Here is a 23,950-nt window from a genome sequence, read left to right as displayed (position 1 = left end):
TCGTTAAATGCCTCAGCAACAGGGGGGAGGCCAGGATGAAGCCAGGAACCAGGGACTCGGTCCAGGTCTCCAACGAGGGTGGCAGGGACCCCACTCCTCTTACACTGGCTGGCTCCCAGGGTCTCCATTGGCAGCAAGCTGGAGTTTGGAGCATCCAGCTCTTAGATACGGGACACTGGCGTCCTCCGGCCCCAGGCTGGGTCGTCTTCCTGCTACCTGTCACCTGCGCAAGGCTGTCTTTCCCTGCTATAGCCTCAAGCCTCGTTACACAGCGGGCCCTCTGACGACTCAATGAATGGCTGCATCGACAAAGGTCTCTATTTATGAGAAAAATCACAAGGGTGCAGTTTTGGCAGATTTATTAAAACCTGGACGGATTCGGTCTCTCCGCCGCGACGCCTACAGCTCAGACGGTAAATCCGCCCGACGCCCCGAGGCCGCCTCGCGATCAGGGAGGCGGGACTTGAACCTAGCCCGACCACACCCCTTCACGTTCGCATCCCTTCCGCCTACGGGCCCGCCTACTCCGGCTCAATGTCCACCTGTAATTGGTGAGCTCGTCAGTCTATCTGAGAAACTGAGCGCCCATTGGATCAACTGCTAGATGGGGTTGCGCACTTCCCGGCGTTAGGAACGCGGAGCGGACGTATGCTTGCCGCCATTGCTCTACTGCAAAAGCGGTTGTCCGTGTGAGGGGCTGTGGGGTGCGTGGCGGGCGTTCAGGGCCTGGCTCCAGCGGGAGGCGTGGTGGCGTGGGGCTGAGCGGCCGGAGGGGCTGGGCCGGGCCGCGCTAGATGCAGCCTTAGCAAGGTGGCGGTACAGGCCGGGGTCCCCAGAAACGTTCGTGCTGCGCTTGTTGTGGGTCCGGGCCTGGTCGCTCATTAATTGTTCCATCCCGCTGCTGCTCAGAGTCTCCGGGCATGGCCGGAGTATTTCCTTACCGAGGGCCGGGTAACCCGGTGCCCGGCCCTCTAGCCCCGCTGCCGGATTACATGTCGGAGGAGAAGCTGCAGGAGAAAGGTGAGGAACGGGTGGGCGGCGCGCGCTGGCCTGGAGACGGCTCGGGCTGCGAGCCTGCGTGTGTGGCCGGGCGGAGTGTGCGCGTGCGCACGAGTGGGTTTGCCATCCCCCCCCCTCCCATTTTGGCAGTTCGTTAGGTGTCAGTTCCCTTATTAGTGACACTTAGTTTTTTTTTTTTTAATTATTAATGGAATGAGGTAGTTTGCAGCGTCTGGATCAGCTGGCGCTGATCCGGTGGAATACAGTAGTAATGAAGACGCACGTCTGCCATTATGGGATTTGAATTGCAATGAGGGAGCTTGACAATAAAAGCCTGGAACACCTGTGACAAAGATGTCAAGCAGTGTTAAATGTGGTGATGAAGGTGCCAAGGGAGGCGCCCTTTCCCGCTGGGTGCCCTGCTGGTCCCAGACTTGCCCTCTCTAACAGGAGCTTATCCTAGGGCAAAAAGGGGGTATAATCAGGCTAAGAGTGTGCATTCAGCCCTTTCAACCGGGGTGCTTTTGTAGCCCGAAAATGGCAGCAGTTGCAGGCCAAGCGCTATGCAGAAAAGCGGAAGTTTGGATTTGTGGACGCTCAGAAGGAAGACATGCCCCCAGAACATGTCAGGAAGATCATCCGAGACCACGGGGACATGACCAACAGGAAGTTCCGCCATGACAAAAGGGTCTACTTGGGGTAAGGATTATCCTGAAATCATTTCATTAGGAGTTTGGCCTTCTCTTCTCTCTGCGTAGGTTGCTCTCCTCGAGAGATGCTCTGACATTTGGGGGTGGGAGTCTTCTTGGTTGACTCCACTTTGGTGGTTATGAGAGACAGGAGAACATTTCTAGGATTTACTGGTAATTTTCAGATATTCCGGTTAATGCAGTTTAGTGTGCTGATCTGAGACTGGTGCTTTAATTTGTCGTTTTTAAAAAGGTTTGTTTATTTATTTATTTAAAAGGCAGAGCATCAGCTGGTGAGAGATTTTCCATCTGGCTGCAACAGCTGGTGCTTGATCCTCTATCCAGGTCTCCTGTGTGGGTTCAGTTCCCCATGTACCTGGACCATCTTCCATTGCTTTCCCAGGATCGTTAGCAAGGAGCTGAGTTGGAAACAGCAACCAGGGATTAAACTGGCACTCTGACATGGGCTGCCTGCATCCAGTCTGCGGCTTAACCTCTTTGTGCCACAGTGCTGACCCCTTAATTTGTCTTATTGGTGCTATTAAAAGGTGCTTCTTTTATTGAAAGAGTTGAAGTCCAGAGTGGGACAATCTGGCTGCCTGTAACTTTTCAGTGACCAGACTTGTTGTGTTTGGGGTGGTTAACTCCTGAGTCCTCTGTCCTCATATTTCTGTGTCCCTGAGCTGAGTGAATACAGATAGAAAAGTCACAGCTAATCTTTGTTCCATTTGAACACAAAGATGTTAACTGTGGAAGTTTCATTTATTTCAAAAATATTTTGGTGTGTGTGAATTGTGCTAGGTGCTAGGGGTATAGCAGTGAACAGGTACTAATGATTCCTACTTTGCTGGAGCATTGTAGTCTGGTGGTGTGGCCAGCATGAGACTACCAGTTACAATAAAATATGGTGAATATTTGATAGTTTGTAGGAAGGTAGAGAGAAGATAGGTTGTGAGGGAGCTTCAGAGCTGTCCGCAGAGGGGTAGCTGTTGATTTCAAGGGATTGATGCCCCTAAATTGGGGGACTGTGAAGTTGAGGAGGAAAATAGGCACCCGGTGAAGTAGGAGAGGGAGAGGCAGGGTTCCTGGTCGAGGAGGGCTGTGTGCTGACAGGAGTCTGGACTGTCAGGGAAGATTGCCTGTGGAACATGATACTGAGATAGCATGGTTCTCTACATGGGACAGGGAGCAGAATACCTTGTCGTTTCTAATGCTCTCACTTCCCAATGTGGCAGGGCCCTCAAGTACATGCCCCATGCCGTCCTCAAGCTCCTGGAGAACATGCCCATGCCTTGGGAGCAGATTCGGGATGTGCCTGTGCTGTACCACATCACTGGAGCCATTTCCTTCGTCAATGAAATTCCCTGGGTCATTGAGCCTGTCTACATCTCCCAGTGGGGGTAAGCGAGGCTGGCATACGGTGCGTGTGGTGATGCTGGTCGGGCGGCAGTGAGTAGAACTTGATGTACTGTGGTACTCTGGTCTGCCAGGTCAATGTGGATCATGATGCGTCGGGAAAAAAGAGACAGGAGGCATTTCAAGAGGATGCGTTTCCCCCCTTTTGATGACGAGGAGCCGCCGTTGGATTATGCTGACAACATTCTGGATGTTGAGCCACTGGAAGCTATTCAGCTAGAGCTGGACCCTGAAGAGGATGCGCCTGTGTTGGACTGGTTCTATGACCACCAGCCTTTGAGGGATAGTAGGAAGTGAGTGATGGTGGAGTTACCACTCCTGGGACGATTCTAGAAACACAGGAGTCCTGGGAGAACTGTAGTGGTCTAGTTTGGCTGGCTGTTTACTTGCTGTGGCCTCTATCTTTTCCTTAGGTACGTGAACGGCTCAACCTACCAGCGCTGGCAGTTCACACTGCCCATGATGTCCACTCTCTACCGCCTGGCCAATCAGCTCCTCACAGACTTGGTGGATGACAACTATTTCTATCTGTTTGATTTGAAGGCCTTCTTTACCTCCAAAGCACTTAATATGGCCATTCCTGGAGGCCCCAAATTTGAACCTCTTGTTCGAGACATCAATCTACAGTAAGTTGGAGAGACTAGGGATACTAAGCATCTTGGGTTGAGTGAAATTTAATGTTGATCCTGAAGAATAAATGTGATTTCCAGGCTGGTCTGCTCATCTTTGATTTCTGTGCCCTAGGGACGAGGACTGGAATGAGTTCAATGATATTAACAAGATCATCATCCGGCAGCCGATTCGCACTGAATACAAGATTGCTTTTCCCTATTTGTATAACAATCTTCCACATCATGTCCACCTTACCTGGTGAGAGCTGGGACACAGCGGGGAAGGAGAAAGCTGGTATTTAGGTTGGCACAGACAGGAGAACTTTGGCTGACTTGCTGTCTTTTTAGGTATCACACTCCTAATGTTGTATTCATCAAAACGGAAGATCCTGATTTGCCAGCTTTCTACTTTGATCCTTTGATCAACCCAATCTCCCATAGACACTCGGTCAAGGTGAGAAGGGTTACCTGACTTCAGTTCTTCCCAGAGAAGTTTCCTGAGCTTGGGTGAATTGTGTGTTTTTTCTTTCTTGGGGACGGGAGTGAATTGTTACTCAGTATAATCTCAGCTAGAGGAGCTGGCATTGTGTGCAGCAGGTTAAGCTACCACTTGGTGTGCCCATTTATCCCATATTGAAGTGCCTGATTCCAGTTCTACCTACTCTTCTGATTCAGTTTCCTGTTAATCTGGAAGGCAGTGAATGGTGGGTGGCCTGTCACCCATGTGGGAGACCCACATAAAGTTCCTGGCCCCTGACTTCAACCTGGCCTAGGCCTGGCTATGTTAGGCATTTGAGGATGGGAGATCTCTAACTCTCCCTCTCTGTCACTCTGCCTTTCAAATAAATAAATAAGTGTAAAAAAGAAAAAAAAAAAAAAAAAACTCAAAAGAGGCATGCTCTCTATCATTAATTGATCCTATTGAGCTATAGGCTAATTTGAGAACTCAACATTAGACCCAAAATATCTTATTGATATAATCTTGGTTTCTCTGATTATCCATGTAGGTAGTCATTATTCTTTTGGTCTCTCTATATAATTCCAGTGTGTTTTTATTATTGTAAATCTTCTTAGTGTGAGTGACATGCTGGTCCCTCATTCAAAGTGTTCAGTTCAATGGTGTCTAGTTTATTCTTAGAGTTGTACGTCTATCACCACAGGCAGTCTTAGGACATTTTTATCACCCCAGGAAATGTTTCCTTTCCATTCCCCCAACTGCCCTTGCCCTTGGCAACTACTCGTCTATTTACTGAGTGTATAGATTTGCCTGTCCTGGACATTTTATATGCATTGACTCATAGACGGTTGCCTTTGTATACTTGGCTCAGTGTTTTCAGTGTTGATCTGTATTCTATTGTTCTGATTTTTTTTTTTTTTTTAAGATTTATTTGTTATTTGAAAAAGTTAGGCAGAGAGAGAGATTGAGAGATCTTTCATTTTTTTTTTAAGGTTTTTATTTTTTTATTTTTTTATTTTTTAATTTTTTTGACAGGCAGAGTGGACAGTAAGAGAGAGAGACAGAGAGAAAGGTCTTCCCCTTTGCCGTTGGTTCACCCTCCAATGGCCGCCGCGGTAGGCACGCTGCGGCCGGCGCACCGCACTGATCTGATGGCAGGAGCCAGGTGCTTCTCCTGGTCTCCCATGGGGTGCAGGGCCCAAGCACTTGGGCCATCCTCCACTGCACTCCTGGGCCACAGCAGAGAGCTGGCCTGGAAGAGGGGCAACCGGGACAGGATCGGTGCCCCAACCGGGACTAGAACCCGTTGTGCTGGCACCGCAAGGCGGAGGATTAGCCTAGTGAGCCGCGGCGCCAGCTCGAGATCTTTCATTTTTTGATTCACTCCCCAATTGGCCGCAATGGCTGGAGCTGTGCCGATCTGAAGCCAGGAGCTTCTTCCTGGTCTCCCATATGGGTGCAGGGGCCTAAGCACTTGGGCCGTCTCCTGCTTTCCCAGGCAATAGCAGAGAGCTGGGTCGGAAGTGGAGCAGCCAGGACTCGAACCAGCACCTGTATGGGATGCTAGCACTGCAGGTGGTGGCTTTACCTGCTATGTCACAGCGTCGGCCCCTCCATTGTGTTCTTAACCTGAACAGTCCTTCCCCAAGCGCACTTTTTGGAGCTTGGGCAGGAAGTGATTGCAGTATTTACCTCCTGTGGTGTTGGGCTCCTCTGGGAGGCTTTTGGTGGTGAGCCAGATGGGAGTGAGAAGTATCGCTTGCCTGCTTGGCCTTGGCTTGTTCTCTGCTCCCTTGGCCCCCTTTGCTCTGGTCCTTTAGGACCTTTCTTGTCAGGCAGCCCAGTTTCCATGGCAGATGTGGCTACTGTGCTTCACCCCAGGGAGTTTCCCTCATCTCAAGTCTGTGCCCACTGTAGTGAGAGCTGAACTCCTGTTGCTTTTTCAGAGCCAGGAACCATTGCCAGACGATGATGAAGAATTTGAGCTCCCAGAATTTGTGGAGCCCTTCCTGAAAGACACACCCCTCTACACAGACAATACAGCCAATGGCATTGCCCTGCTCTGGGCCCCACGGCCCTTCAACCTACGCTCTGGTCGCACCCGCCGAGCCCTGGATATACCCCTTGTCAAGAATTGGTAAGGCTCTGTGTGGAGTGAGGGTGATGATAGTGGATGTATGAGGGTACCTCAGAAAGTTTGTGTAAAGCCAGTGTTGTGGTGCAGTGGGTTAAGCTGTGGCCTGTAATGCCACCATCCCATATGGGTGCCAGTTTGAGTCCCAGCTGCTCCACTTCCTATCCAACTCCCAGTTGGGTAGAGAACCAGCAGATGGAAGATCTCTTTCTCTCTATCTCTCCCTGTGTCTGTCACCCTGCCTTTCAAATAAATTAAGTATTGGGAAAAAAAGATATGTGGAATAATGGAATTTAGAAATATACTTATTTTGCTGCATAAAATGTTGATATCGGGGGCCAGTGCTGTGGTTCAGCAGGTTAAAGTTAAAGCCTTGCAGAGCCAGCATCCCTTGTGGGCGCTGGTTCAAGTCTGGCTGCTCCACTTCCAATCCAGTCCCTATTAATGCACCTGAGAAAGCAGCGGAAGATGACCCAAGTGTTTGGGCCCCTGCACTCATGTGGAGAACCCAGAGGAAGCTCCTTGCTTCAGCCTGGCCCAGCCCTGGCTGTTGTGGCCATCTGGGGAGTGAACTAGCCAATGGAAGACCCTCTTTCTATGTCTCTACCTCTCTCTGTAATTGCCTTTCAAATAAAATTTTCTAAGACAAATGTTGATATTGATGCGAACATAGATATTTTTCCATAAACTTTTTGATGACCCCCTCATATGAGAGAAGAATTCAATTAGGTGGGCATATATAGCCTTTTCCAAATGGCTGGCAGGAGAGGTGGCGCAGACTTGGGTGGGTTTGTTTTCCCAGGTATCGGGAGCACTGTCCTGCTGGGCAGCCTGTGAAAGTGCGGGTCTCCTACCAGAAGCTGCTGAAGTACTATGTCCTAAATGCCCTGAAGCATCGGCCCCCGAAGGCCCAAAAGAAGAGGTGAGTTTCCTACGGGTCCCTCCTGATTTCTACTCCAGAGGTAATCAGTCGGCCAACTCTCACTCTCGCTCCTTAATTCCCACTCCCAGGTATTTGTTCCGTTCCTTCAAAGCTACCAAATTCTTTCAGTCCACGAAACTGGACTGGGTGGAGGTGGGGCTACAGGTTTGCCGCCAGGGCTACAACATGCTCAACCTTCTCATCCACCGTAAAAACCTCAACTACCTGCACCTGGACTACAACTTCAACCTCAAACCTGTCAAGACGCTCACGACCAAGGTGCGTGCATTGGGCTTGAGGGCTGCACTGCTCGTTTTGCCCTGGCCCTTTCGCAGGACATATTTTCAGGCCCCGTTGATGTCCTTTCTGTTCTTGGCATCCTTAGGAAAGAAAGAAATCTCGTTTTGGGAACGCTTTCCATTTGTGTCGCGAAGTTCTGCGTTTAACTAAGCTGGTTGTGGACAGTCATGTGCAGTATCGATTGGGCAATGTGGATGCCTTCCAGGTGAGCCTTCGGTGTCCCTGACCCCTACTCAGGTGGGGAGGCTGGGGAAGCCTGCGCTGACCATGGAGCTGGCTTGAGCTCAGTCTAATGGGCAATCATGTTGCAGCTGGCAGATGGACTGCAGTACATATTTGCACACGTGGGGCAGCTGACAGGCATGTATCGCTACAAATACAAGCTGATGCGACAGATTCGCATGTGCAAGGACCTAAAGCATCTCATCTATTACCGCTTCAACACGGTGAGGCCCTGTCCTTAGTGACTGCTTCACATCCTTCTTCATGTGTGCAGCTGGTCAACAGCCCTTCCCAGGGTCCTCTTTGAGAGACTATGAGTGTGTCATTGTTGCCCTCACCTTGTGAATCTCAGTACTTCCTCTCCTGAAAACCTACCTGATCCCAAATAATCCTCAAAATCTCTCATGAACCCTGTATTTTAGGTGTTTTTCCCCCCTCCACTGCCATGCGTGTGCCTCTCCTGCCCCACCCCTGCCCATATTTGTCTTGTCTGAATAAATGACTTGCTAACTTAATGTTCTTGTCTTCTACTTGGAATCGCAGGGCCCTGTGGGGAAGGGCCCTGGCTGTGGCTTCTGGGCTGCTGGCTGGCGGGTGTGGCTGTTTTTCATGCGAGGCATTACCCCTTTGCTGGAGCGATGGCTGGGCAACCTCCTGGCCCGACAGTTTGAAGGTGAGTGGTTTTGTCTGTGTCCTGCTTCAGGGGGCACTAGCGTGTGTTTCTTCGCATCCTTTGTCCTTGTACGAGAAGCCCTTCCCACCTGCTTCTGGCTTGCTCCTAAGTCACTTTCTCACGAGTATTCTGAACTCTAATGTTCTGCTTGTTGAGCTGCTCTCTGGGGCCTTGAGGCTATCATGCGTTGATAGGAGTGGGAATTACTCTGAGGTAACTTGTCTTTTTTGCATGTGCTGGGCATGTGGAAGCTTTCTTATTTAACTGATTTCCTCACTTTGGGGCACTCCTTCACTTCTAGGCCGACACTCAAAGGGGGTGGCAAAGACAGTAACAAAGCAACGGGTGGAGTCACACTTCGACCTGGAGCTTCGGGCAGCCGTGATGCATGACATCCTGGACATGATGCCTGAGGGGATCAAGCAGAACAAGGCCCGGACGATCCTGCAGCACCTCAGTGAGGCCTGGCGCTGCTGGAAGGCCAACATTCCCTGGAAGGTGGGTGTCTTCACCCACAAGGAGCTGTGCATATCTGTTTCACGGAGTTGAGATTTTTACTCCCAGGTGCTCTTGGGAGGCCCTCTTGCTCCCATTATTTGGTGCCCTTTGCACTTTTCAGGTGCCAGGGCTGCCAACACCCATAGAGAATATGATCCTTCGGTATGTGAAGGCCAAGGCTGACTGGTGGACCAACACTGCCCACTATAATCGAGAACGGATCCGCCGTGGGGCCACTGTGGACAAGACTGTGTGCAAAAAGAACCTGGGCCGCCTCACTCGACTCTACTTGAAGGCAGAACAGGAGCGGCAGCACAACTACCTGAAGGTGGGGCAGAGTCTGTTGGGCCGGGGGAGGGGGCGAGTGGGAAGACAGATTGCCGAGCTGGGACCATTCCCTGTCCTGTAGGGATTGGGCTACAGTGGGAGGGTAATTTCCTGTCTGCCTCGCAGGACGGGCCTTACATCACAGCAGAGGAAGCAGTAGCAGTGTATACCACCACCGTGCATTGGTTAGAAAGCCGGAGGTTCTCGCCCATCCCATTCCCCCCACTTTCCTACAAGCATGACACCAAGTTGCTCATCTTGGCCTTGGAGCGTCTCAAGGAAGCCTACAGGTGAGTGGGGTAGGTAGGTTCCTGCTGAGAGGGTGATGGAGGGGAACAGCTTCATTGGCAGTCCAAAGAAAGGATTGGCCTCACTGCTTTTTGGGTTTGATTTTCTCTTGTTTCCCCACTCACCCTTCTTGTTGCTTTCTCAGTGTGAAGTCTCGATTAAATCAATCTCAGAGGGAGGAGCTAGGTTTGATTGAGCAAGCCTACGACAACCCCCATGAGGCATTGTCCCGCATCAAGCGTCACCTCCTCACCCAGAGAGCCTTTAAGGAAGTGAGTGAGATGCCTCCCAAGTTTTGTTGTGGGCTGTGCTGCTCATCCTTGGCGCCCAAGGTGGCAGGTTGTCCGAGGGGTGGATTGGTGTGAGCCAGCTTCCTTGTCCCACAGGTGGGCATTGAGTTCATGGATCTCTATAGCCACCTGGTGCCCGTGTATGACGTGGAGCCACTGGAGAAGATCACTGATGCCTACCTGGACCAGTACCTGTGGTACGAAGCTGACAAGCGCCGCCTCTTCCCACCCTGGATCAAACCTGCTGACACAGAACCACCTCCACTGCTTGTTTACAAGTGGTGCCAAGGTAAAACATCTGGGGTTTCTCCTGAGGAAGAGTGTGTGTGTGTGTGTGTGTGTGAACTCTGTTTCAGAACACCATCTGAGCAAGGGCTTAGTCCATTGCTGCGTGGTAGTGAGGAAACTGAGCCGAGCTGACTGTCCTACTGTCCTGGCAATCTAGATGAATGAATGGAGTGGTGGTGGGATTGGTTGTAGGTTGTGGTGGTAGCTGCTTGGGTCAGCAGACCTGACAGGGAGTTTCTAACCTACTGGAAACTGGTCCTTCTGCTCCTCAGGCATCAATAACCTGCAGGACGTTTGGGAGACCAGTGAAGGCGAGTGCAACGTCATGCTGGAGTCGCGCTTCGAGAAGATGTATGAGAAGATCGACTTGACACTGCTTAATAGGCTTCTGCGACTCATTGTGGACCACAACATAGCTGACTACATGACAGCTAAGAACAACGTTGTCATCAACTATAAGGTGTGTTGGGGGAGAGTGGCAAGGAAGTGTGTGCGTGGTGGGAGTTGTCTGGCCCACAGAGCTAGTATGTGCTGATGGGAGAACAAAAGAGCTTGGATTTTGGATACGATAGGACACAGTGATGGGCTGTTAAGTGTTGCAATTCTTTCTTTGCAGGACATGAACCATACAAATTCATATGGAATCATCAGAGGCCTGCAGTTTGCCTCATTCATCGTGCAGTACTATGGCTTGGTCATGGATTTGCTTGTTTTGGGTTTGCACCGAGCCAGTGAGATGGCTGGGCCCCCTCAGATGCCAAATGACTTTCTCAGTTTCCAGGACATCGCTACTGAGGCTGCCCACCCCATCCGTCTCTTCTGCAGATACATTGATCGTATCCATATTTTCTTCAGGTGAGGGCTTGCCTGGATTCTGAGTCCCACAGAGCACTGAGGCACGTGCCCTGCCTCTTGAAAGTGGCTGTTGTACCTTGGTTGACTTGGTGCTGGGTTGGGGTCTTAAAATAGAATGAAGTCTGGGATGGGGGTCTCTCTCCATGTGTGGAGCTGAAGGTCTCAGGGGGTCCCAGTGTTTGGAACTCAACAGTGTACTGCCTGGTGTAGGTTCACAGCAGATGAGGCTCGGGACCTGATCCAGCGTTACCTGACAGAGCACCCTGACCCTAATAATGAAAACATCGTTGGCTATAATAACAAGAAGTGCTGGCCTCGAGATGCCCGTATGCGTCTCATGAAACATGATGTCAACTTGTGAGTCTTACATTGGGACCATGGGAGCTGGGGGGACAGCCTGAGGGACACACAGAGCAGTTGGAGGGTGGTGGTGAGGTGTCCTAGGTGGGAAGAGTGTCACCTTGTGGAGGTATTATCTGTCTGGGCTTCTAAGGGAAGTTCTTCCAGCCAACTGAGATGACCATGTGTTCCTGCCGGCAGGGGTCGGGCAGTGTTCTGGGACATCAAGAACCGTCTGCCACGGTCAGTGACTACGGTGCAGTGGGAGAACAGCTTCGTGTCCGTGTACAGTAAGGACAACCCCAACCTGCTGTTCAACATGTGTGGCTTTGAGTGTCGCATCCTGCCTAAATGTCGCACCAGCTATGAGGAATTCACCCACAAGGACGGAGTCTGGAACCTACAGAATGAGGTACTGCATGGGGAGGGGGCTAGGAGTGACATTGCATTGTCCCCTGAGTCTCCAAGGTAAATGGGGCTGAGGAACACAGGCCTAGCTTTTCATGATTAGTCCCGTGAGCCTTGCTTCATAGGTATGGGTGGGTAGGACTTAGGGGTCAGAGTAGGTCCTTGCTCCTCTGGCATTGCCAGAGAAAAGTTAACCTTGACCTTGTGGTTTAGGTTACTAAGGAGCGGACAGCTCAGTGTTTCCTCCGTGTGGATGATGAGTCAATGCAGCGCTTCCACAACCGTGTGCGTCAGATCCTGATGGCCTCTGGCTCCACCACCTTCACCAAGGTATATTCAGGTCCCCAGCCCAGGTCCCCTCGTGTCCTCTGCTGATCTTGAATGCCTTTCAGTTCCCTCACGGACTGACTCTCCCTCCTAGTGCTTGTCCAGTGTGCTAGCCTCTGTGTTCTTTGGGATGTCGGCTTAGGGTGTCAGGTCAGTTCAGGTACTTCCTGAGAATTCTGTGCACTTGTGATGATTCTATATTAAGACTTGAATTGTTTAATTTAAACCAAAAAGCGCCATTTTTGCATTTTCCCAGCATCTTGTGTCCAAGTCATAGAGCTCCTCCTCTGGCCAGTAACAGAACACCTGTGAAGAAGCAGTTCTAACCAGATATCTCAGGTTACTTCATTTGCTTCCAGTGGAGAGCAGGGGCTTCTTCAGAGAATAGTCTGGGGATTTGCTCACTAGTAGGCCTGAGTTTTTACAGAGGCTTAAAGTCTAGTTTCCCTCTGAAGAACTCAGTTTTTTTGTTTTTGTTTGTTTGTTTATTTTATTTGAAAGAGTTACAGAAAGAGAACAAGAGAGATCTTCCCATCTGCTTGTTTACTTCCCAGAGGGCCACAATGGCCCAGGCCAAAACCAGGAGCCAGGAACTGCTTCTAGGTCTCCCGTGTGGGTGCAGGGACTTGGGCCTTCTGCTGCTGCTTTCCCAGGCACAGCAGCCAGGACTTGAACTGTACCTGTTGTGTCACAATGCCGACCTCTAGAATAACTCTTAGCTGTAACACTTCTGATCTCTATATCTTTTAAAATAGCATGTGTATATATAGAGTGCTTTGTATGTTTTAGTAAGTCTTCTGTTAAGTCTGCATCTATTATCTTAGCATTTCTTCCCTAAAATCCTCATGACACATTTTTTGGAGTGTGATGTAATGAAAAAGTTTGTCTTTTTAAGTTGTCTGTAGCTCCCACCCTTCCAAGTTAGACAACAGGAATTACCTAACTCACAGAGCATTTGTCCATAGCTGCCGTGTTTCAGGCATCATGTATAAACTAGGTAAGGCCCCACACTCTGAACTCACTGTCTAGTTGGTGAGACAGGTAGAGAACTGTAGTAAGGTGCGGTGGTGTTAGAGCTGTGTGTTACTGGGGAAGCTGTGTGATCGCTGGGCTTACTGAAAGAAGGAATGGGTGATGAAGCGAGAAGGGAGGCTTCAGCTTTAGCTGCACGTGTGGAAATGTTTGTGACTACAGAGTTCCGCTCTGCTGGGATCAGGGTGCAGTTGTGACTGTGAGGAGGTAAGACTGGAGAAATAGGCATGAGCTAGACCATGAAGAGTTAGACCTCTCGTTGAATCCTGTGAGGGTCTTAGGCTTGGGAATCACTTTGTCAGATTTCTGTGTTAGATTGGTTTTTTTGATAGTTTAATTGTAAACTTGGATGGCACAGCAGACAACATTTAAAACACGTACTTGCATGTAGGACAACTCAGAAACGTATAGAGAATGGATGGAATCTACTGTATGATAAAAATGCTACAAACACATTTAGTTAATATCAATATGAAATGTGTTTTTTTAAAAATCTGCATTGTACAGAAAAATTTAACAGGTTTATTTATAATTGTAATAAAGTTGAACTGCTGAAATTTGTTCACTGAAAACATTTTGACTTGCATTAATGCTTTAAATCCTGTCATTTATTAAATATCTACACACAAATGTAAATGGAAAAACTGCCAGTACCCAATTTCTGTCCCCTAATATTTTTTTAAAAATTTATTTGAAAGTTAGAAATAGAAGGAAAGAGAGAAAGAGATCTTCTATCTCCCAAATGGCCACAACAGCCAGGGCTGAGCCAGGCTGAAGCCAGGAACCAGGAGCTCCCTCTGGGTCTCCCACGTGAGTGCAGGGGCCTGAGGACTTGGGCCATCTTCACTGCTTTCCCAGGCGCATTAACAGGGAGCTGGATTGGAAGTGGAGCAGCCAGGACTTGAACCAATGCCCGTATGGGATGCCGGCACTGCAGGCAGAGGCTTAACCTTCTACACCACAGTGCTAGCCCCTGTATCCTATTTTTCCACTCACATTCATATACTTAAGTACCTTTTGGCCCCATGGAAAAAAATATCGACTGTAAAGAACTACCAATAGCAAGACAAAGAGAAAAAAAATTTTTGAGAATGAAATGTTTCTCATCATAGTGGATTTTTTTTTTTTTTTTTGGACAGGTAGAGTTAGAGAGACCGAGAAAAAGGTCTTCTTTCTTCCGTTAGTTCATCCCCCAAGTGGCTGCTGCGGCTGGCGCGCTGCGCCGAGCCGAAGCCAGGAACCGGTTGCCTCCTTCTGGTCTCCCATGGGGTGCAGGGCCCAAGCACTTGGGCCATCCTCCACTGCATTCTCAGGCCACAGCAGAGAGCTGGGCTGGAAGAGAGGCAACCGGGACAGAATCTGGTGCCCCAACCGGGACTAGAACCCGGGGTGCCGGCGCCACAGGCGGAGGATTAGCCTAGTGAGCTGCGGCACCAGCCCATAGTGGATTTTTTTTTTTTTTTTTTTTGACAGGCAGAGTGGATAGTGAGAGACAGAGAGAAAAATCTTCCTTTGCCATTGGTTCACCCTCCAATGGCCGCCACGGCCGGCGCACCGCACTGATCCGAAGCCAGGAGCCAGGTGCTTCTCCTGGTCTCCCATGCGGGTGCAGGGCCCAAGGACTTGGGCCATCCTCCACTGCACTCCTGGGCCATAGCAGAGAGCTGGCCTGGAAGAGGGGCAACCGGGACAGAATCTGGCGCCCGACCGGGACTAGAACCCGGTGTGCCGGCACTGCTAGGTGGAGGATTAGCCTGTTGAGCCACGGCGCCGGCCCCCATAGTGGATTCTTAAACACATTCTCCATGTATGTGGTGTGTTAGCTGGATGTCTCTTGACATAATTGTTAAATGTTTGGCATGGATAGCACACAGGTTGGTGTCTCCAAAAAGGCCAACCAGATAGGCCTCACTTGCTTCCTGCAAAACACCAATAGCTGTGCTCTAGAAGCAGATCTTGTGACGTACTGAGCAGTTTCTCACAGCAGACACTGGAAGGGGAGTTTGTGAATCAGCAGCTCAGTGGATTTCTGATAACGTCTAATTTCATGGAGTGCCGTAGTACCAGGCCTTTAGCAATGAGGCTTCATCCTTCCAGTAGAGAGTGCACTCCTGCAAGTGGCTATTTTTTTTTTTAAGATTTATTTATTTATTTGAAAGTCAGAGTTACACAGAGAGAGGAGGAGAGGCAAAGAGAGAGAGGTCTTCCATCCGATGGTTCACTCCCCAATTGGCCTCAACGGCCATAGCTGTGCAGATCTGAAGCCAGGAGCCAGGAGCTTCCTCTGAGTTTCCCACATGGGTGCAGGGGCCCAAGGACTTGGGCCATCTTTTACTGCTTTCCCAGGCCACAGCAGAGAGCTGGATCGAAAGTGGAGCAGCCGGTGCCCATATGGGATGCCAGCGCTTGAGGCCAGGGCGTTAACCCGCTGAGCCACAGCGCCAGCCCCATGAGTGTCTTTTATAGCCAGTTGCTTCCTGGGTGTTTCACCACCAGTCGATTTGTGGGCAGTCTGCTTTGTAGGAGCCATGGTATAAATACCTCCTTACTTACTCTCCTTCTTTGGCTGGAGCTCGGACGCAAGAGGCAGAGCTGGTATTAGAGAGCAGTGGCCAGGTTGTTCATTCTTACAGCTGTATGGCAGGTGGAACCAGATGGATGGAGTGGTGGGCCAGGTTTGGGACTTCTACAGAAGGCCAGATGAAAGTGAAAGCAGTGAAAGTAGAGGTGAGGAGGGGGAACAGGTTTGGTAAGTAAGGAGCAGGAAAAATCAGCAGACATTTGCTTTTATGGGATGTTGGGGAAGAAGTGACATATTTGGTGTGAGTGACTGACTAGGTGGAGGTTGGTGCACCGCTTGGAAGATAACAGGAAGAAAAGCAGGTCTGGGAGGGAAGATAATTTAGTTCAGGATGTGTAAGATTTGAGGTTCCTGAGAACGTTGAGATGGACATACCTAGCAGGCATTTATTTGTATAGTCTTCCAATTGCAAGATAGACACACATGTATGTACGTTGTACACACACACACACACAAATAAATGAGGGAGCTTCATAAAGCTCGTAGAACAATGAAATTAAAGCAGTGCAGGGATGGACATTTCACACGGTGGTTAACACACCACTATCTCATATCTGAGTGCCGGGTTCAAGTCCCGGCTCTGCTTCTGACTCCAGCTTCTGCTGATGTGCTCCCTGGGAGGCAGCGGTGATGGCTCAAGTGCTTGAGTTCTTGTCACCCACCTTGGAGTCCCAGACCGAGATCCGAGTTCCTGGCTTCAGCCTGTTTCAGCTTTGGCTGTTGAGGCATTAGTACGTGGCAGGTCTCTCTGTGTGTGCCATTCAAATTAATAAAGACTAAATGGAAAAATCTTTTTAAAAGGTAATGCAATATTCCACAAACTTTTTGAAGCCCCTTGTATCTTTCCACCACCCTCTTAGTGGTGATTCTTAGATTTGATGAAAAGCCTGAGTTTGAATCTGCAAGGGAGAGAAACAAAGTGAGGAAGAGTAGTCGACTGGGTAACTTGAAGGACATTCTTACAGGAGGCACAAGTGGGAACGTGAAGCTTGGAGGAGAGGTTTGGGCTGAAGATGTAGATTTAGGAGTCAGTGAGGTTGAAGATTGAAAGCTCAAGAGTGGATGAGTGTGGAGTGAGGAAGGCTGATGGACGTATTTGGAACCCTGGGGAATGCCAAGGGGCAATGTGGCCAGAACTGCCAGGAGAGTGCCGGGTTACTGGAGCCACAGCTGTCAGGAATGAATGTCCGGAATTGGAGTAGGTGCTTAGCAGTGTCAGTTGCCTAGGAGCTTTTTGGTTAGATAAGGGCTGAGATGTATCCATTGGACTTGGCGGTTAGGACGTCATTGGTGACCTTAGCAAGAGCTGTTACAGAAATAGTGGGGATGGAAGCCAGATGGCACTGGTGAGGCCTGATGAGAAGTGAGTGAGTGTGGATGGCAGGAAGAGTCAGCCAGGTTGGATTAAGAACATTAGGTGCCACCTAGAGGGAGCCATAGTCAAGGCAGGGATTTTTGAAAGAGAGTGGCTTGAGTATGTATAAATGAAGAAGGGGCCAGTGACAGCTGAAGACAGCAGAGAGGTGTGAGAATTCATGGAGCAGAATGTGCAGGGCAGTTTTAGGGGTAAAGGGCAAGCAGAGGAAAACATCTGGGCCTGGCAGGAGAGCGGTCTGCATAGACATGAGTATTTAGTTGGAAATCAAAATCGGATCTTGAATGTTTCAGCTTTGCTTCGGCTGGAATTGGGCCTGCAGGGAGCATAGTGGACTTGAGGAAGTAGTGGGAGGATTGTTGAAGCTGAGGGACCAACAGGTGCATTGAAGGTCTGGGTAGGTTTTGAGAAAACAAGGACGGTTCTGAGCGAGTGTTCTCACAGAAGCACTGAAGTTCTCAGTGACGGGATGGAGAAAGCACATAGATTCGAGAGTTTTGTCAGAAGGCCGTTGTGGGATGTTAAGGGGTTGGGTGCAAAGGAGTCAAGGGGGCTAGAGGCCATTAGGATCCTGGATGATGAGACGAGTTAGAGACTGTAAAAGGCAGTGGCCTTGGGGGAAAACGTAGTGGTCAGGGGATTAGATGGGTGAAAGGTAAGCACTAGGGAGACAGCTGAGAATGTGGTTAGAAGCACAGGATCTAGTGTCAAACTGAGTTCATGTCACAGCCTTATCCTATTAGTATTTGGAACCATGGCTGTGGCTGCGTGCCCACCCTGGGCCTCAGTTTCTTTATCTGTATAATGAAGATGCTGATGTTACCTCGCTCAGCGCTTTTGTGAGAATGAAATGAGATAATTTATATAGTGAGTCACATTAGTTGCTGATTATTTAATAAATGTTTATTCCCATTAATTATAAGGATCAGGAATTATAATCAGGGGCCATCTATTGCTGCTTTCCCAGGTGCGTTTAGCAGGGAGCTGGCTTGAACCAGTTGAGAAGCTGGGACTTGAAACAGTGCCCATAGGGGGATGTCCAGTGATGCAGGCAGTGGTTTTACTTACTGTGCCACAGCGCTGGCCCCCAGTATAGTAATTCTTGAAATAACATACTTTGGTCTTACAAGGTTGATTATAGAAGAAAGATCTCTGGTGGTTGGACCTCAGGGTCTTTCCCTTTGGAGTCTCCTATAAGAAACCACTACCACCTCAGGTGCTGCTGTCTCTCTTGCCTTAGTATGTGCAACATGTCAGCCTTAGGCTGGAGACAGGAACCCTCTCTTCAGTTCTGGTAGTAGCTGTGAAATAAGTGGAAACTGTTATTTCCGTCTTATTTGAAAGATCGAGCAAGACTGAGAGAGGTCTTCCATCACCTGGTTCACCCTCCAAATGCCTCATCATCCAGGGGATAGGTCAGGCCAAAGCCAGAAGCCTGAAACTCATTCCAGATCTGTTACACGGGTGGCAGGGACCCAAATACTCGAGCCATCATCTGCCGCCTTCCCAGAGTGCACACTAGCAAGAAGCTGGGTCAGAAGTGAAGTAGATGGAACTCAAACCAGGCTCCTGCAGTATGGGATGTGGGCGTCCCAGGCAGTGGCTGCGCCACAACGCCTGTTCTGGCTGGAACATTTAAACCAAACTTTGACAAGGGCCAGCACTAACAAGGAAACAGAGATGCATGGAGTTAGGTAATCTGGCTTACAAGGCGCCTTCAGTCCACTGACCTTTACTTCATGAGGAACCCTAAGGCTGCCTTCTTGCGAACTTCCCTTCTTTTTTGCAAACAGCTAAGTCTGTGTCCCCCTTACTAACAAATGGTAAGAGTGACAGAGCCTGTTTATACCTCTGAAATCTAAAGCTAAGAGGGAGAAGCTTGAAGAAAACATCTTTGCATGGCAGTAAATACATTTCCCTTTCTTCCTCTTTGGCATTTACTTTACACTTTTTAAAATTTATTTATTTGAAAGGCAGAGTTACAGAGAGGCAGAGGGGTGGAGGGTCTTTCATCTGCTGGTTCACTCCCCAGATGGTCGTAACGACCGGAGCTGTGCCAGTCTGAAGCCAGGAGCCAGGAGCTTCTTCTGGGTCCCCCATCTAGGTACAGGGTCCCAAGGACTTGGGCTATCTTCTGCTTTCCCAGGCCATAGAAGAGAGCCGAATCGGAAATGGAGCAGCCGGGACTCGAACCGGTGACCATATAGGATACTGGCACTGCACGTATCAGCTTTACCCGCTATACAACAGCACCAGCCCCTTTACACTTATTTTAAAATTTATGAGAAATACATACACATTGATCTCCCATAAATTGGTTTACTTCCCAAATGCCCTCAACAGCCAGGGTGGGCCATGCCAAAACCAGGAGCCAGGAACTCAATCTGGGCCTCCCATATGGGTGGCAGGGACCTAACTATTGAGCCATCACCTCTTGCCTCCCAGCATGCACATTAACAGGAAGCTGGGATTTCTTTAAAGATTTGCTTATTTATTTGAAAGGTTGAGTGATGGGGTGGGGTGGGGGAGATCTTCCATCCCTGGTTCTCTCCCCAAAATGGCCACAATGGCTGAGGCTGGGTCAGACAAAACCAGGAGCTTGGAACTCCATCTGGGTCTCCCATTTGAGTGGTAGGGGCCCAAGTACCTGGACCATCTGCTGCTGTCCCAGGCGCATTAACAAGGAGTGAGATCAGAAGTGGAGTTACTGGACCTGAACCTGTGTTCTGATGTAGGATGCTACTATCAGGGCTTAGCCCACTGTGGCACAATGCCAACCCCAGGAAGTGGGAATTTGGAGCAGAGTTGGCACTCAGACCTAGACACTGTGATGAGGGCTGCAGGTATTCCAAGCAGCATCTTAACTGCTATACCAAATGCCTGCCTGTATACCTACTTTAAAATAAAATATGTATATACATATATGTGTGTATATGTATAGTGTAATATGCCAAAGCTCAGAAAGATATAATAAAAGTTGATTTTTTTAAAACATTTATTTTTTTAATTTACAGTAAAAATAAATTACATACTAACAAAATGAAAAACACACCCAGAATGCTCATATGAGATGCCAGGATCACAGGTGGCAGCTTAACCCACTGTACCACAATGCCAGCTCCTCCATGAACTTTTTGAAGACCCCCTTGTATGCAGAAATTTCAAGATATTTTACACCAAAGTAAAGTTTATCTTGTGGGGGTGTTTGGCCTAGCAGTTATGACTCTACTTAGAACTGCACATTCCACATCAGAGTACCTGGGTTTGAGTCCCCACACTGCTCCTGTTTCCATCTTGCTACTAATGCACACCCTAGGTGGCAGCAGGTGGTGGCTCAACTAGTCTCTGACAGGCACCTGAGAGGCCCAAGTTCCCAGGTCCTGATTTTAGCTTAGCCCCAGCCCTCACTGTTGTGGCATTTGGAGAGTGACCCAGTGGATGGGAGATCTGTCTCTCCCTCTTTGTCTCTTTAGCATTCAACTAAATAACTAAAAGCATTGTTTTGTTTTGTAGATTTTTAAAAATTTATTTCCGGCCGGCACCGTGGCTTAACAGGCTAATCCTCCGCCTTGCGGCGCCGGCACACCGGGTTCTAGTCCCGGTTGGGGCGCCGGATTCTATCCCGGTTGCCTCTCTTCCAGGCCAGCTCTCTGCTATGGCCCGGGAAGGCAGTGGAGGATGGCCCAAGTCCTTGGGCCCTGCACCTGCATGGGAGACCAGGAGAAGCACCTGGCTCCTGGCTTCGGATCAGCGAGATGCGCCAGCCGCGGCGGCCATTGGAGGGTGAACCAACGGCAAAAAGGAAGACCTTTCTCTCTGTCTCTCTCTCTCTCACTATCCACTCTGCCTGTCAAAAAGAAAAAAAAAAAATTATTTCCAAGGAAAAGAATGTGTACTCCTATCTACTAGTTCACTACACATGCCCACATGGCTACGGCTGGACTGAGGTCAGGAGCTAGGAACCCAAACCTGGTTTCCCCTGTGGGTAGCAAGAGCCGCATTACCTTAGCCATTACCCACTGTCTCTCAGGGTCTGCATGGTGGGAAGCTGAAGTCGAACTGGAGGTTGGTATTGAACCCAAGTACTCCAGTGTGGGATGTGGGCATCTCAGTAGCCACCTGCCCCATCTGTTTGTTTTTTCTTCTACTTGAAATGCAGAGTGACAGAGAGCAAGATCTTCCATGCACTGGTTTACTCTCCAAATACCTGCCACAGTTGGTTGTGCCAGCCCAAAGCCAGGAGTGCAGAACTCCATCTGGGTCTCCCATGTGGGCGACAGGGGCCCAGTGCTTGAGCCATCACCTGCTGCCTCCCAGTAGAGCTGGCATTCAAATTCGAGTACTGTAATACTGGATGCCGGCATCTCAGGTGGTGGCTGCTGACTTACCTCTACCACTAAGTTACTACCTTCCTGGAGACTAGCAAATTCTCATGTGTTACCAGGTCTCTAGTCTGGGAACACAAACTGTTGCCAGCCATGTTTGAGTGACAGGACTTGTTCAGCCTATTGCTTTCCTGTGATTTTTTTCTGTGGAAATTTAACTGCGTACAGATTGGCATTTGCCGGAAATTTGAAGAGCTCCCCCTCCATGAATCTCCAGAGATCTCTTTTTGGGCACATTTCTTAGGACTTCTACCCCACAAATTCTAGCAGCCTTGGCCTCCCGAGCCTACCTCTGTCTTTTCAGTTCAATGAGACTATCGGCTCTGTTTCTATTACTCTTCCGTGTTTGTGCTACAGCTTGGAAACTGGCAGGAGGCAATATAGTGGGGCAGTTATAGGGCTGCTGTATTTGTTTCTCTTTCCTCTGTGCTACCTGTTGTCAGTTGTCTGAAAGCATTGTTTTAAGTGTCTCATTTAGGTTTTTTTTGTTGTTGTTTGTTTGTTTTTTGTTTTTGTTTTTTTTTTTTTTTGACAGGCAGAGTGGATAGTGAGAGAGAGAGAGACAGAGAGAAAGGTCTTCCTTTTTGCCGTTGGTTCACCCTCCAATGGCTGCTGCGGCCGGCGCATCTCGCTGATCCGAAGCCAGGAGCCAGGTGCTTCTCCCAGTCTCCCATGCAGGTGCAGGGCCCAAGGACTTGGGCCATCCTCCACTGCCTTCCCGGGCCATAGCAGAGAGCTGGCCTGGAAGAGAGGCAACCGGGATAGAATCCGGCACCCCAACCGGGACTAGAACCTTGTGTGCTGGTGCCGCAAGGTGGAGGATTAGCCTGTTAAGCCACGGCGCCGGCCCTCTCATTTAGTTTTTAAGGGAGGAGGCAATTTTTCTCTGGCCCTGTTAGATTTTATTCCCCCCTTTAGTGTTTTTTGTTTTTGTTTTTTTGACAGGCAGAGTTAGACAGTGAGAGCAAGAGACAGAAAGGTCTTCCTTCTGTTGGTTCACCCCCCAAATAGCTGCTACGGCCAGCGCGCTGTGCCAATCCAAAGCCAGGAGCCAGGTGCTTCCTCCTGGTCTCCCATGTGGGTGCAGGGCCCAAGGATTTGGGCCATCCTCCACTGCCTTCCTGGGCCACAGCAGAGAGCTGGACTGGAAGAGGAGCAACCAGGACAGAATCCAGCGCCCCAACCAGACTAGAACTCAGGGTGCCGGCGCTGCAGGCAGAAGATTAGCATAGTGAGCCACGGCGCCGGCCCCCTTTAGTTTTTAGTAGATTTTCTCCTTCCAGTTTCTCTCCTACCCATCCTGGATTACTTACTCTATTTGGTCTCATTTTAACAGTGTTTATATTGTCTCAGTTCTTTTTTTTTTTTTTTTTTTAAGATGTAATTAACAAACCATAAACTTCAAATAATTTTAAATTGTACAATTCATTGACTTTTAGTATATTCACAAATTGTGAAACTATCACCATTATCTAATTCCTGAACATTTTCATCACCCCAAAAGAAACTCCAATTTCCATTAGCAGTCCCTCCTTCCTCATCTCTCCTGCAACCCTGCCCCAGTTTCCTGGTAGCCATTAGTCTGCTTTCTGTCTTTATCGGTTTGTGTCTTCTAGACAACTTACGGCCTTTTTTGGCTGGCTTCTGTTCACTTAGCATTGCAGCACGTTGGTATGTTAGTTCTTTGCATGGATTAAATTATCATTCCATTGTATAGATTTGTTGAGCACATTCTGTTCATCCAGTTGTACGTTGGTGGAATTGGGAGTGTTTCCACTTTGGGCTGTTCAGAAGAATGCTGCTGTGAAACTGTGTACAGGCTTTTGTGTGGACACACGTTGTGTTCATTTCTCTTGGCTGTATGCCTAGGCATGGACTTGCTCAGTCATCCAGTAGCTCTGTTTAACTTCATGAGGAGCTGCCAGACTGTCTTCCCGAGTGGCGGCACCATTTTACATTCCTACCAGTGGTGTAGAAGAGTTCCACTTTCACTGTAACTTCTCTGGCACTTGTCACCTCTCTTGATTTTTATTGCAGAGTGTAAAAGATACATCACCATGGTTCTTGTTTATATTTCCCTAATGACTGATGGTTTAGCTTAAACCTCTCTTGAGTACTAGGAATGTAACTAACTGCATCTAGCAGTCCACAGCACCCCAAAGATCATCTGGAATTTCCATCCTTCCCACTGTCTTTAGATTGTGAATAAGTGGAATACAGCTCTTATTGGCCTGATGACATACTTCCGGGAGGCTGTGGTGAACACCCAAGAACTCCTGGACTTGCTGGTAAAGTGTGAGAATAAGATCCAGACACGAATCAAGATTGGACTGAACTCCAAGATGCCAAGTCGGTTCCCCCCCGTTGTGTTCTATACCCCCAAGGAGTTGGGTGGACTCGGCATGCTCTCAATGGGCCATGTGCTCATCCCCCAGTCGGACCTCAGGTAGGGCTTGCTAGATTCTGTGACTGAAACCCTGAGGGAATGCAGTGTTTCTTTTGCCTTCTTTACCTTCAGACATGATTTTTTTTTC

General features: G+C 49.1%; 1 protein-coding gene across 1 annotated transcript in view; it reads left to right on the top strand.

Annotated features, from left to right (window-relative positions):
- The first annotated feature begins 628 nt into the window (after positions 1-628).
- Positions 629-23,950, top strand: part of PRPF8 (pre-mRNA processing factor 8) — a 35,564-nt gene continuing 12,242 nt past the window's right edge. Inside the window, exons 1-24 of the mRNA XM_062175265.1 lie at positions 629-1,020; positions 1,530-1,698; positions 2,924-3,088; positions 3,179-3,397; positions 3,518-3,730; positions 3,849-3,974; positions 4,064-4,169; positions 6,119-6,309; positions 7,109-7,228; positions 7,318-7,507; positions 7,614-7,733; positions 7,840-7,974; positions 8,294-8,423; positions 8,725-8,921; positions 9,043-9,249; positions 9,375-9,538; positions 9,682-9,808; positions 9,923-10,115; positions 10,387-10,574; positions 10,731-10,969; positions 11,180-11,326; positions 11,510-11,720; positions 11,930-12,046; positions 23,615-23,862. Of these exons, the coding sequence (XP_062031249.1) occupies positions 921-1,020; positions 1,530-1,698; positions 2,924-3,088; positions 3,179-3,397; positions 3,518-3,730; positions 3,849-3,974; positions 4,064-4,169; positions 6,119-6,309; positions 7,109-7,228; positions 7,318-7,507; positions 7,614-7,733; positions 7,840-7,974; positions 8,294-8,423; positions 8,725-8,921; positions 9,043-9,249; positions 9,375-9,538; positions 9,682-9,808; positions 9,923-10,115; positions 10,387-10,574; positions 10,731-10,969; positions 11,180-11,326; positions 11,510-11,720; positions 11,930-12,046; positions 23,615-23,862 (4,022 nt within the window). The 5' untranslated portion in view covers positions 629-920. The remainder of the gene's footprint in view (positions 1,021-1,529; positions 1,699-2,923; positions 3,089-3,178; positions 3,398-3,517; positions 3,731-3,848; positions 3,975-4,063; positions 4,170-6,118; positions 6,310-7,108; positions 7,229-7,317; positions 7,508-7,613; positions 7,734-7,839; positions 7,975-8,293; positions 8,424-8,724; positions 8,922-9,042; positions 9,250-9,374; positions 9,539-9,681; positions 9,809-9,922; positions 10,116-10,386; positions 10,575-10,730; positions 10,970-11,179; positions 11,327-11,509; positions 11,721-11,929; positions 12,047-23,614; positions 23,863-23,950) is intronic.

The sequence above is a fragment of the Lepus europaeus genome, chromosome 18, assembly GCF_033115175.1.
Source record: "Lepus europaeus isolate LE1 chromosome 18, mLepTim1.pri, whole genome shotgun sequence".
Classification (NCBI taxonomy): Eukaryota; Metazoa; Chordata; class Mammalia; order Lagomorpha; family Leporidae; genus Lepus; species Lepus europaeus.
This window is presented reverse-complemented; position numbering and strand designations above follow the sequence as displayed.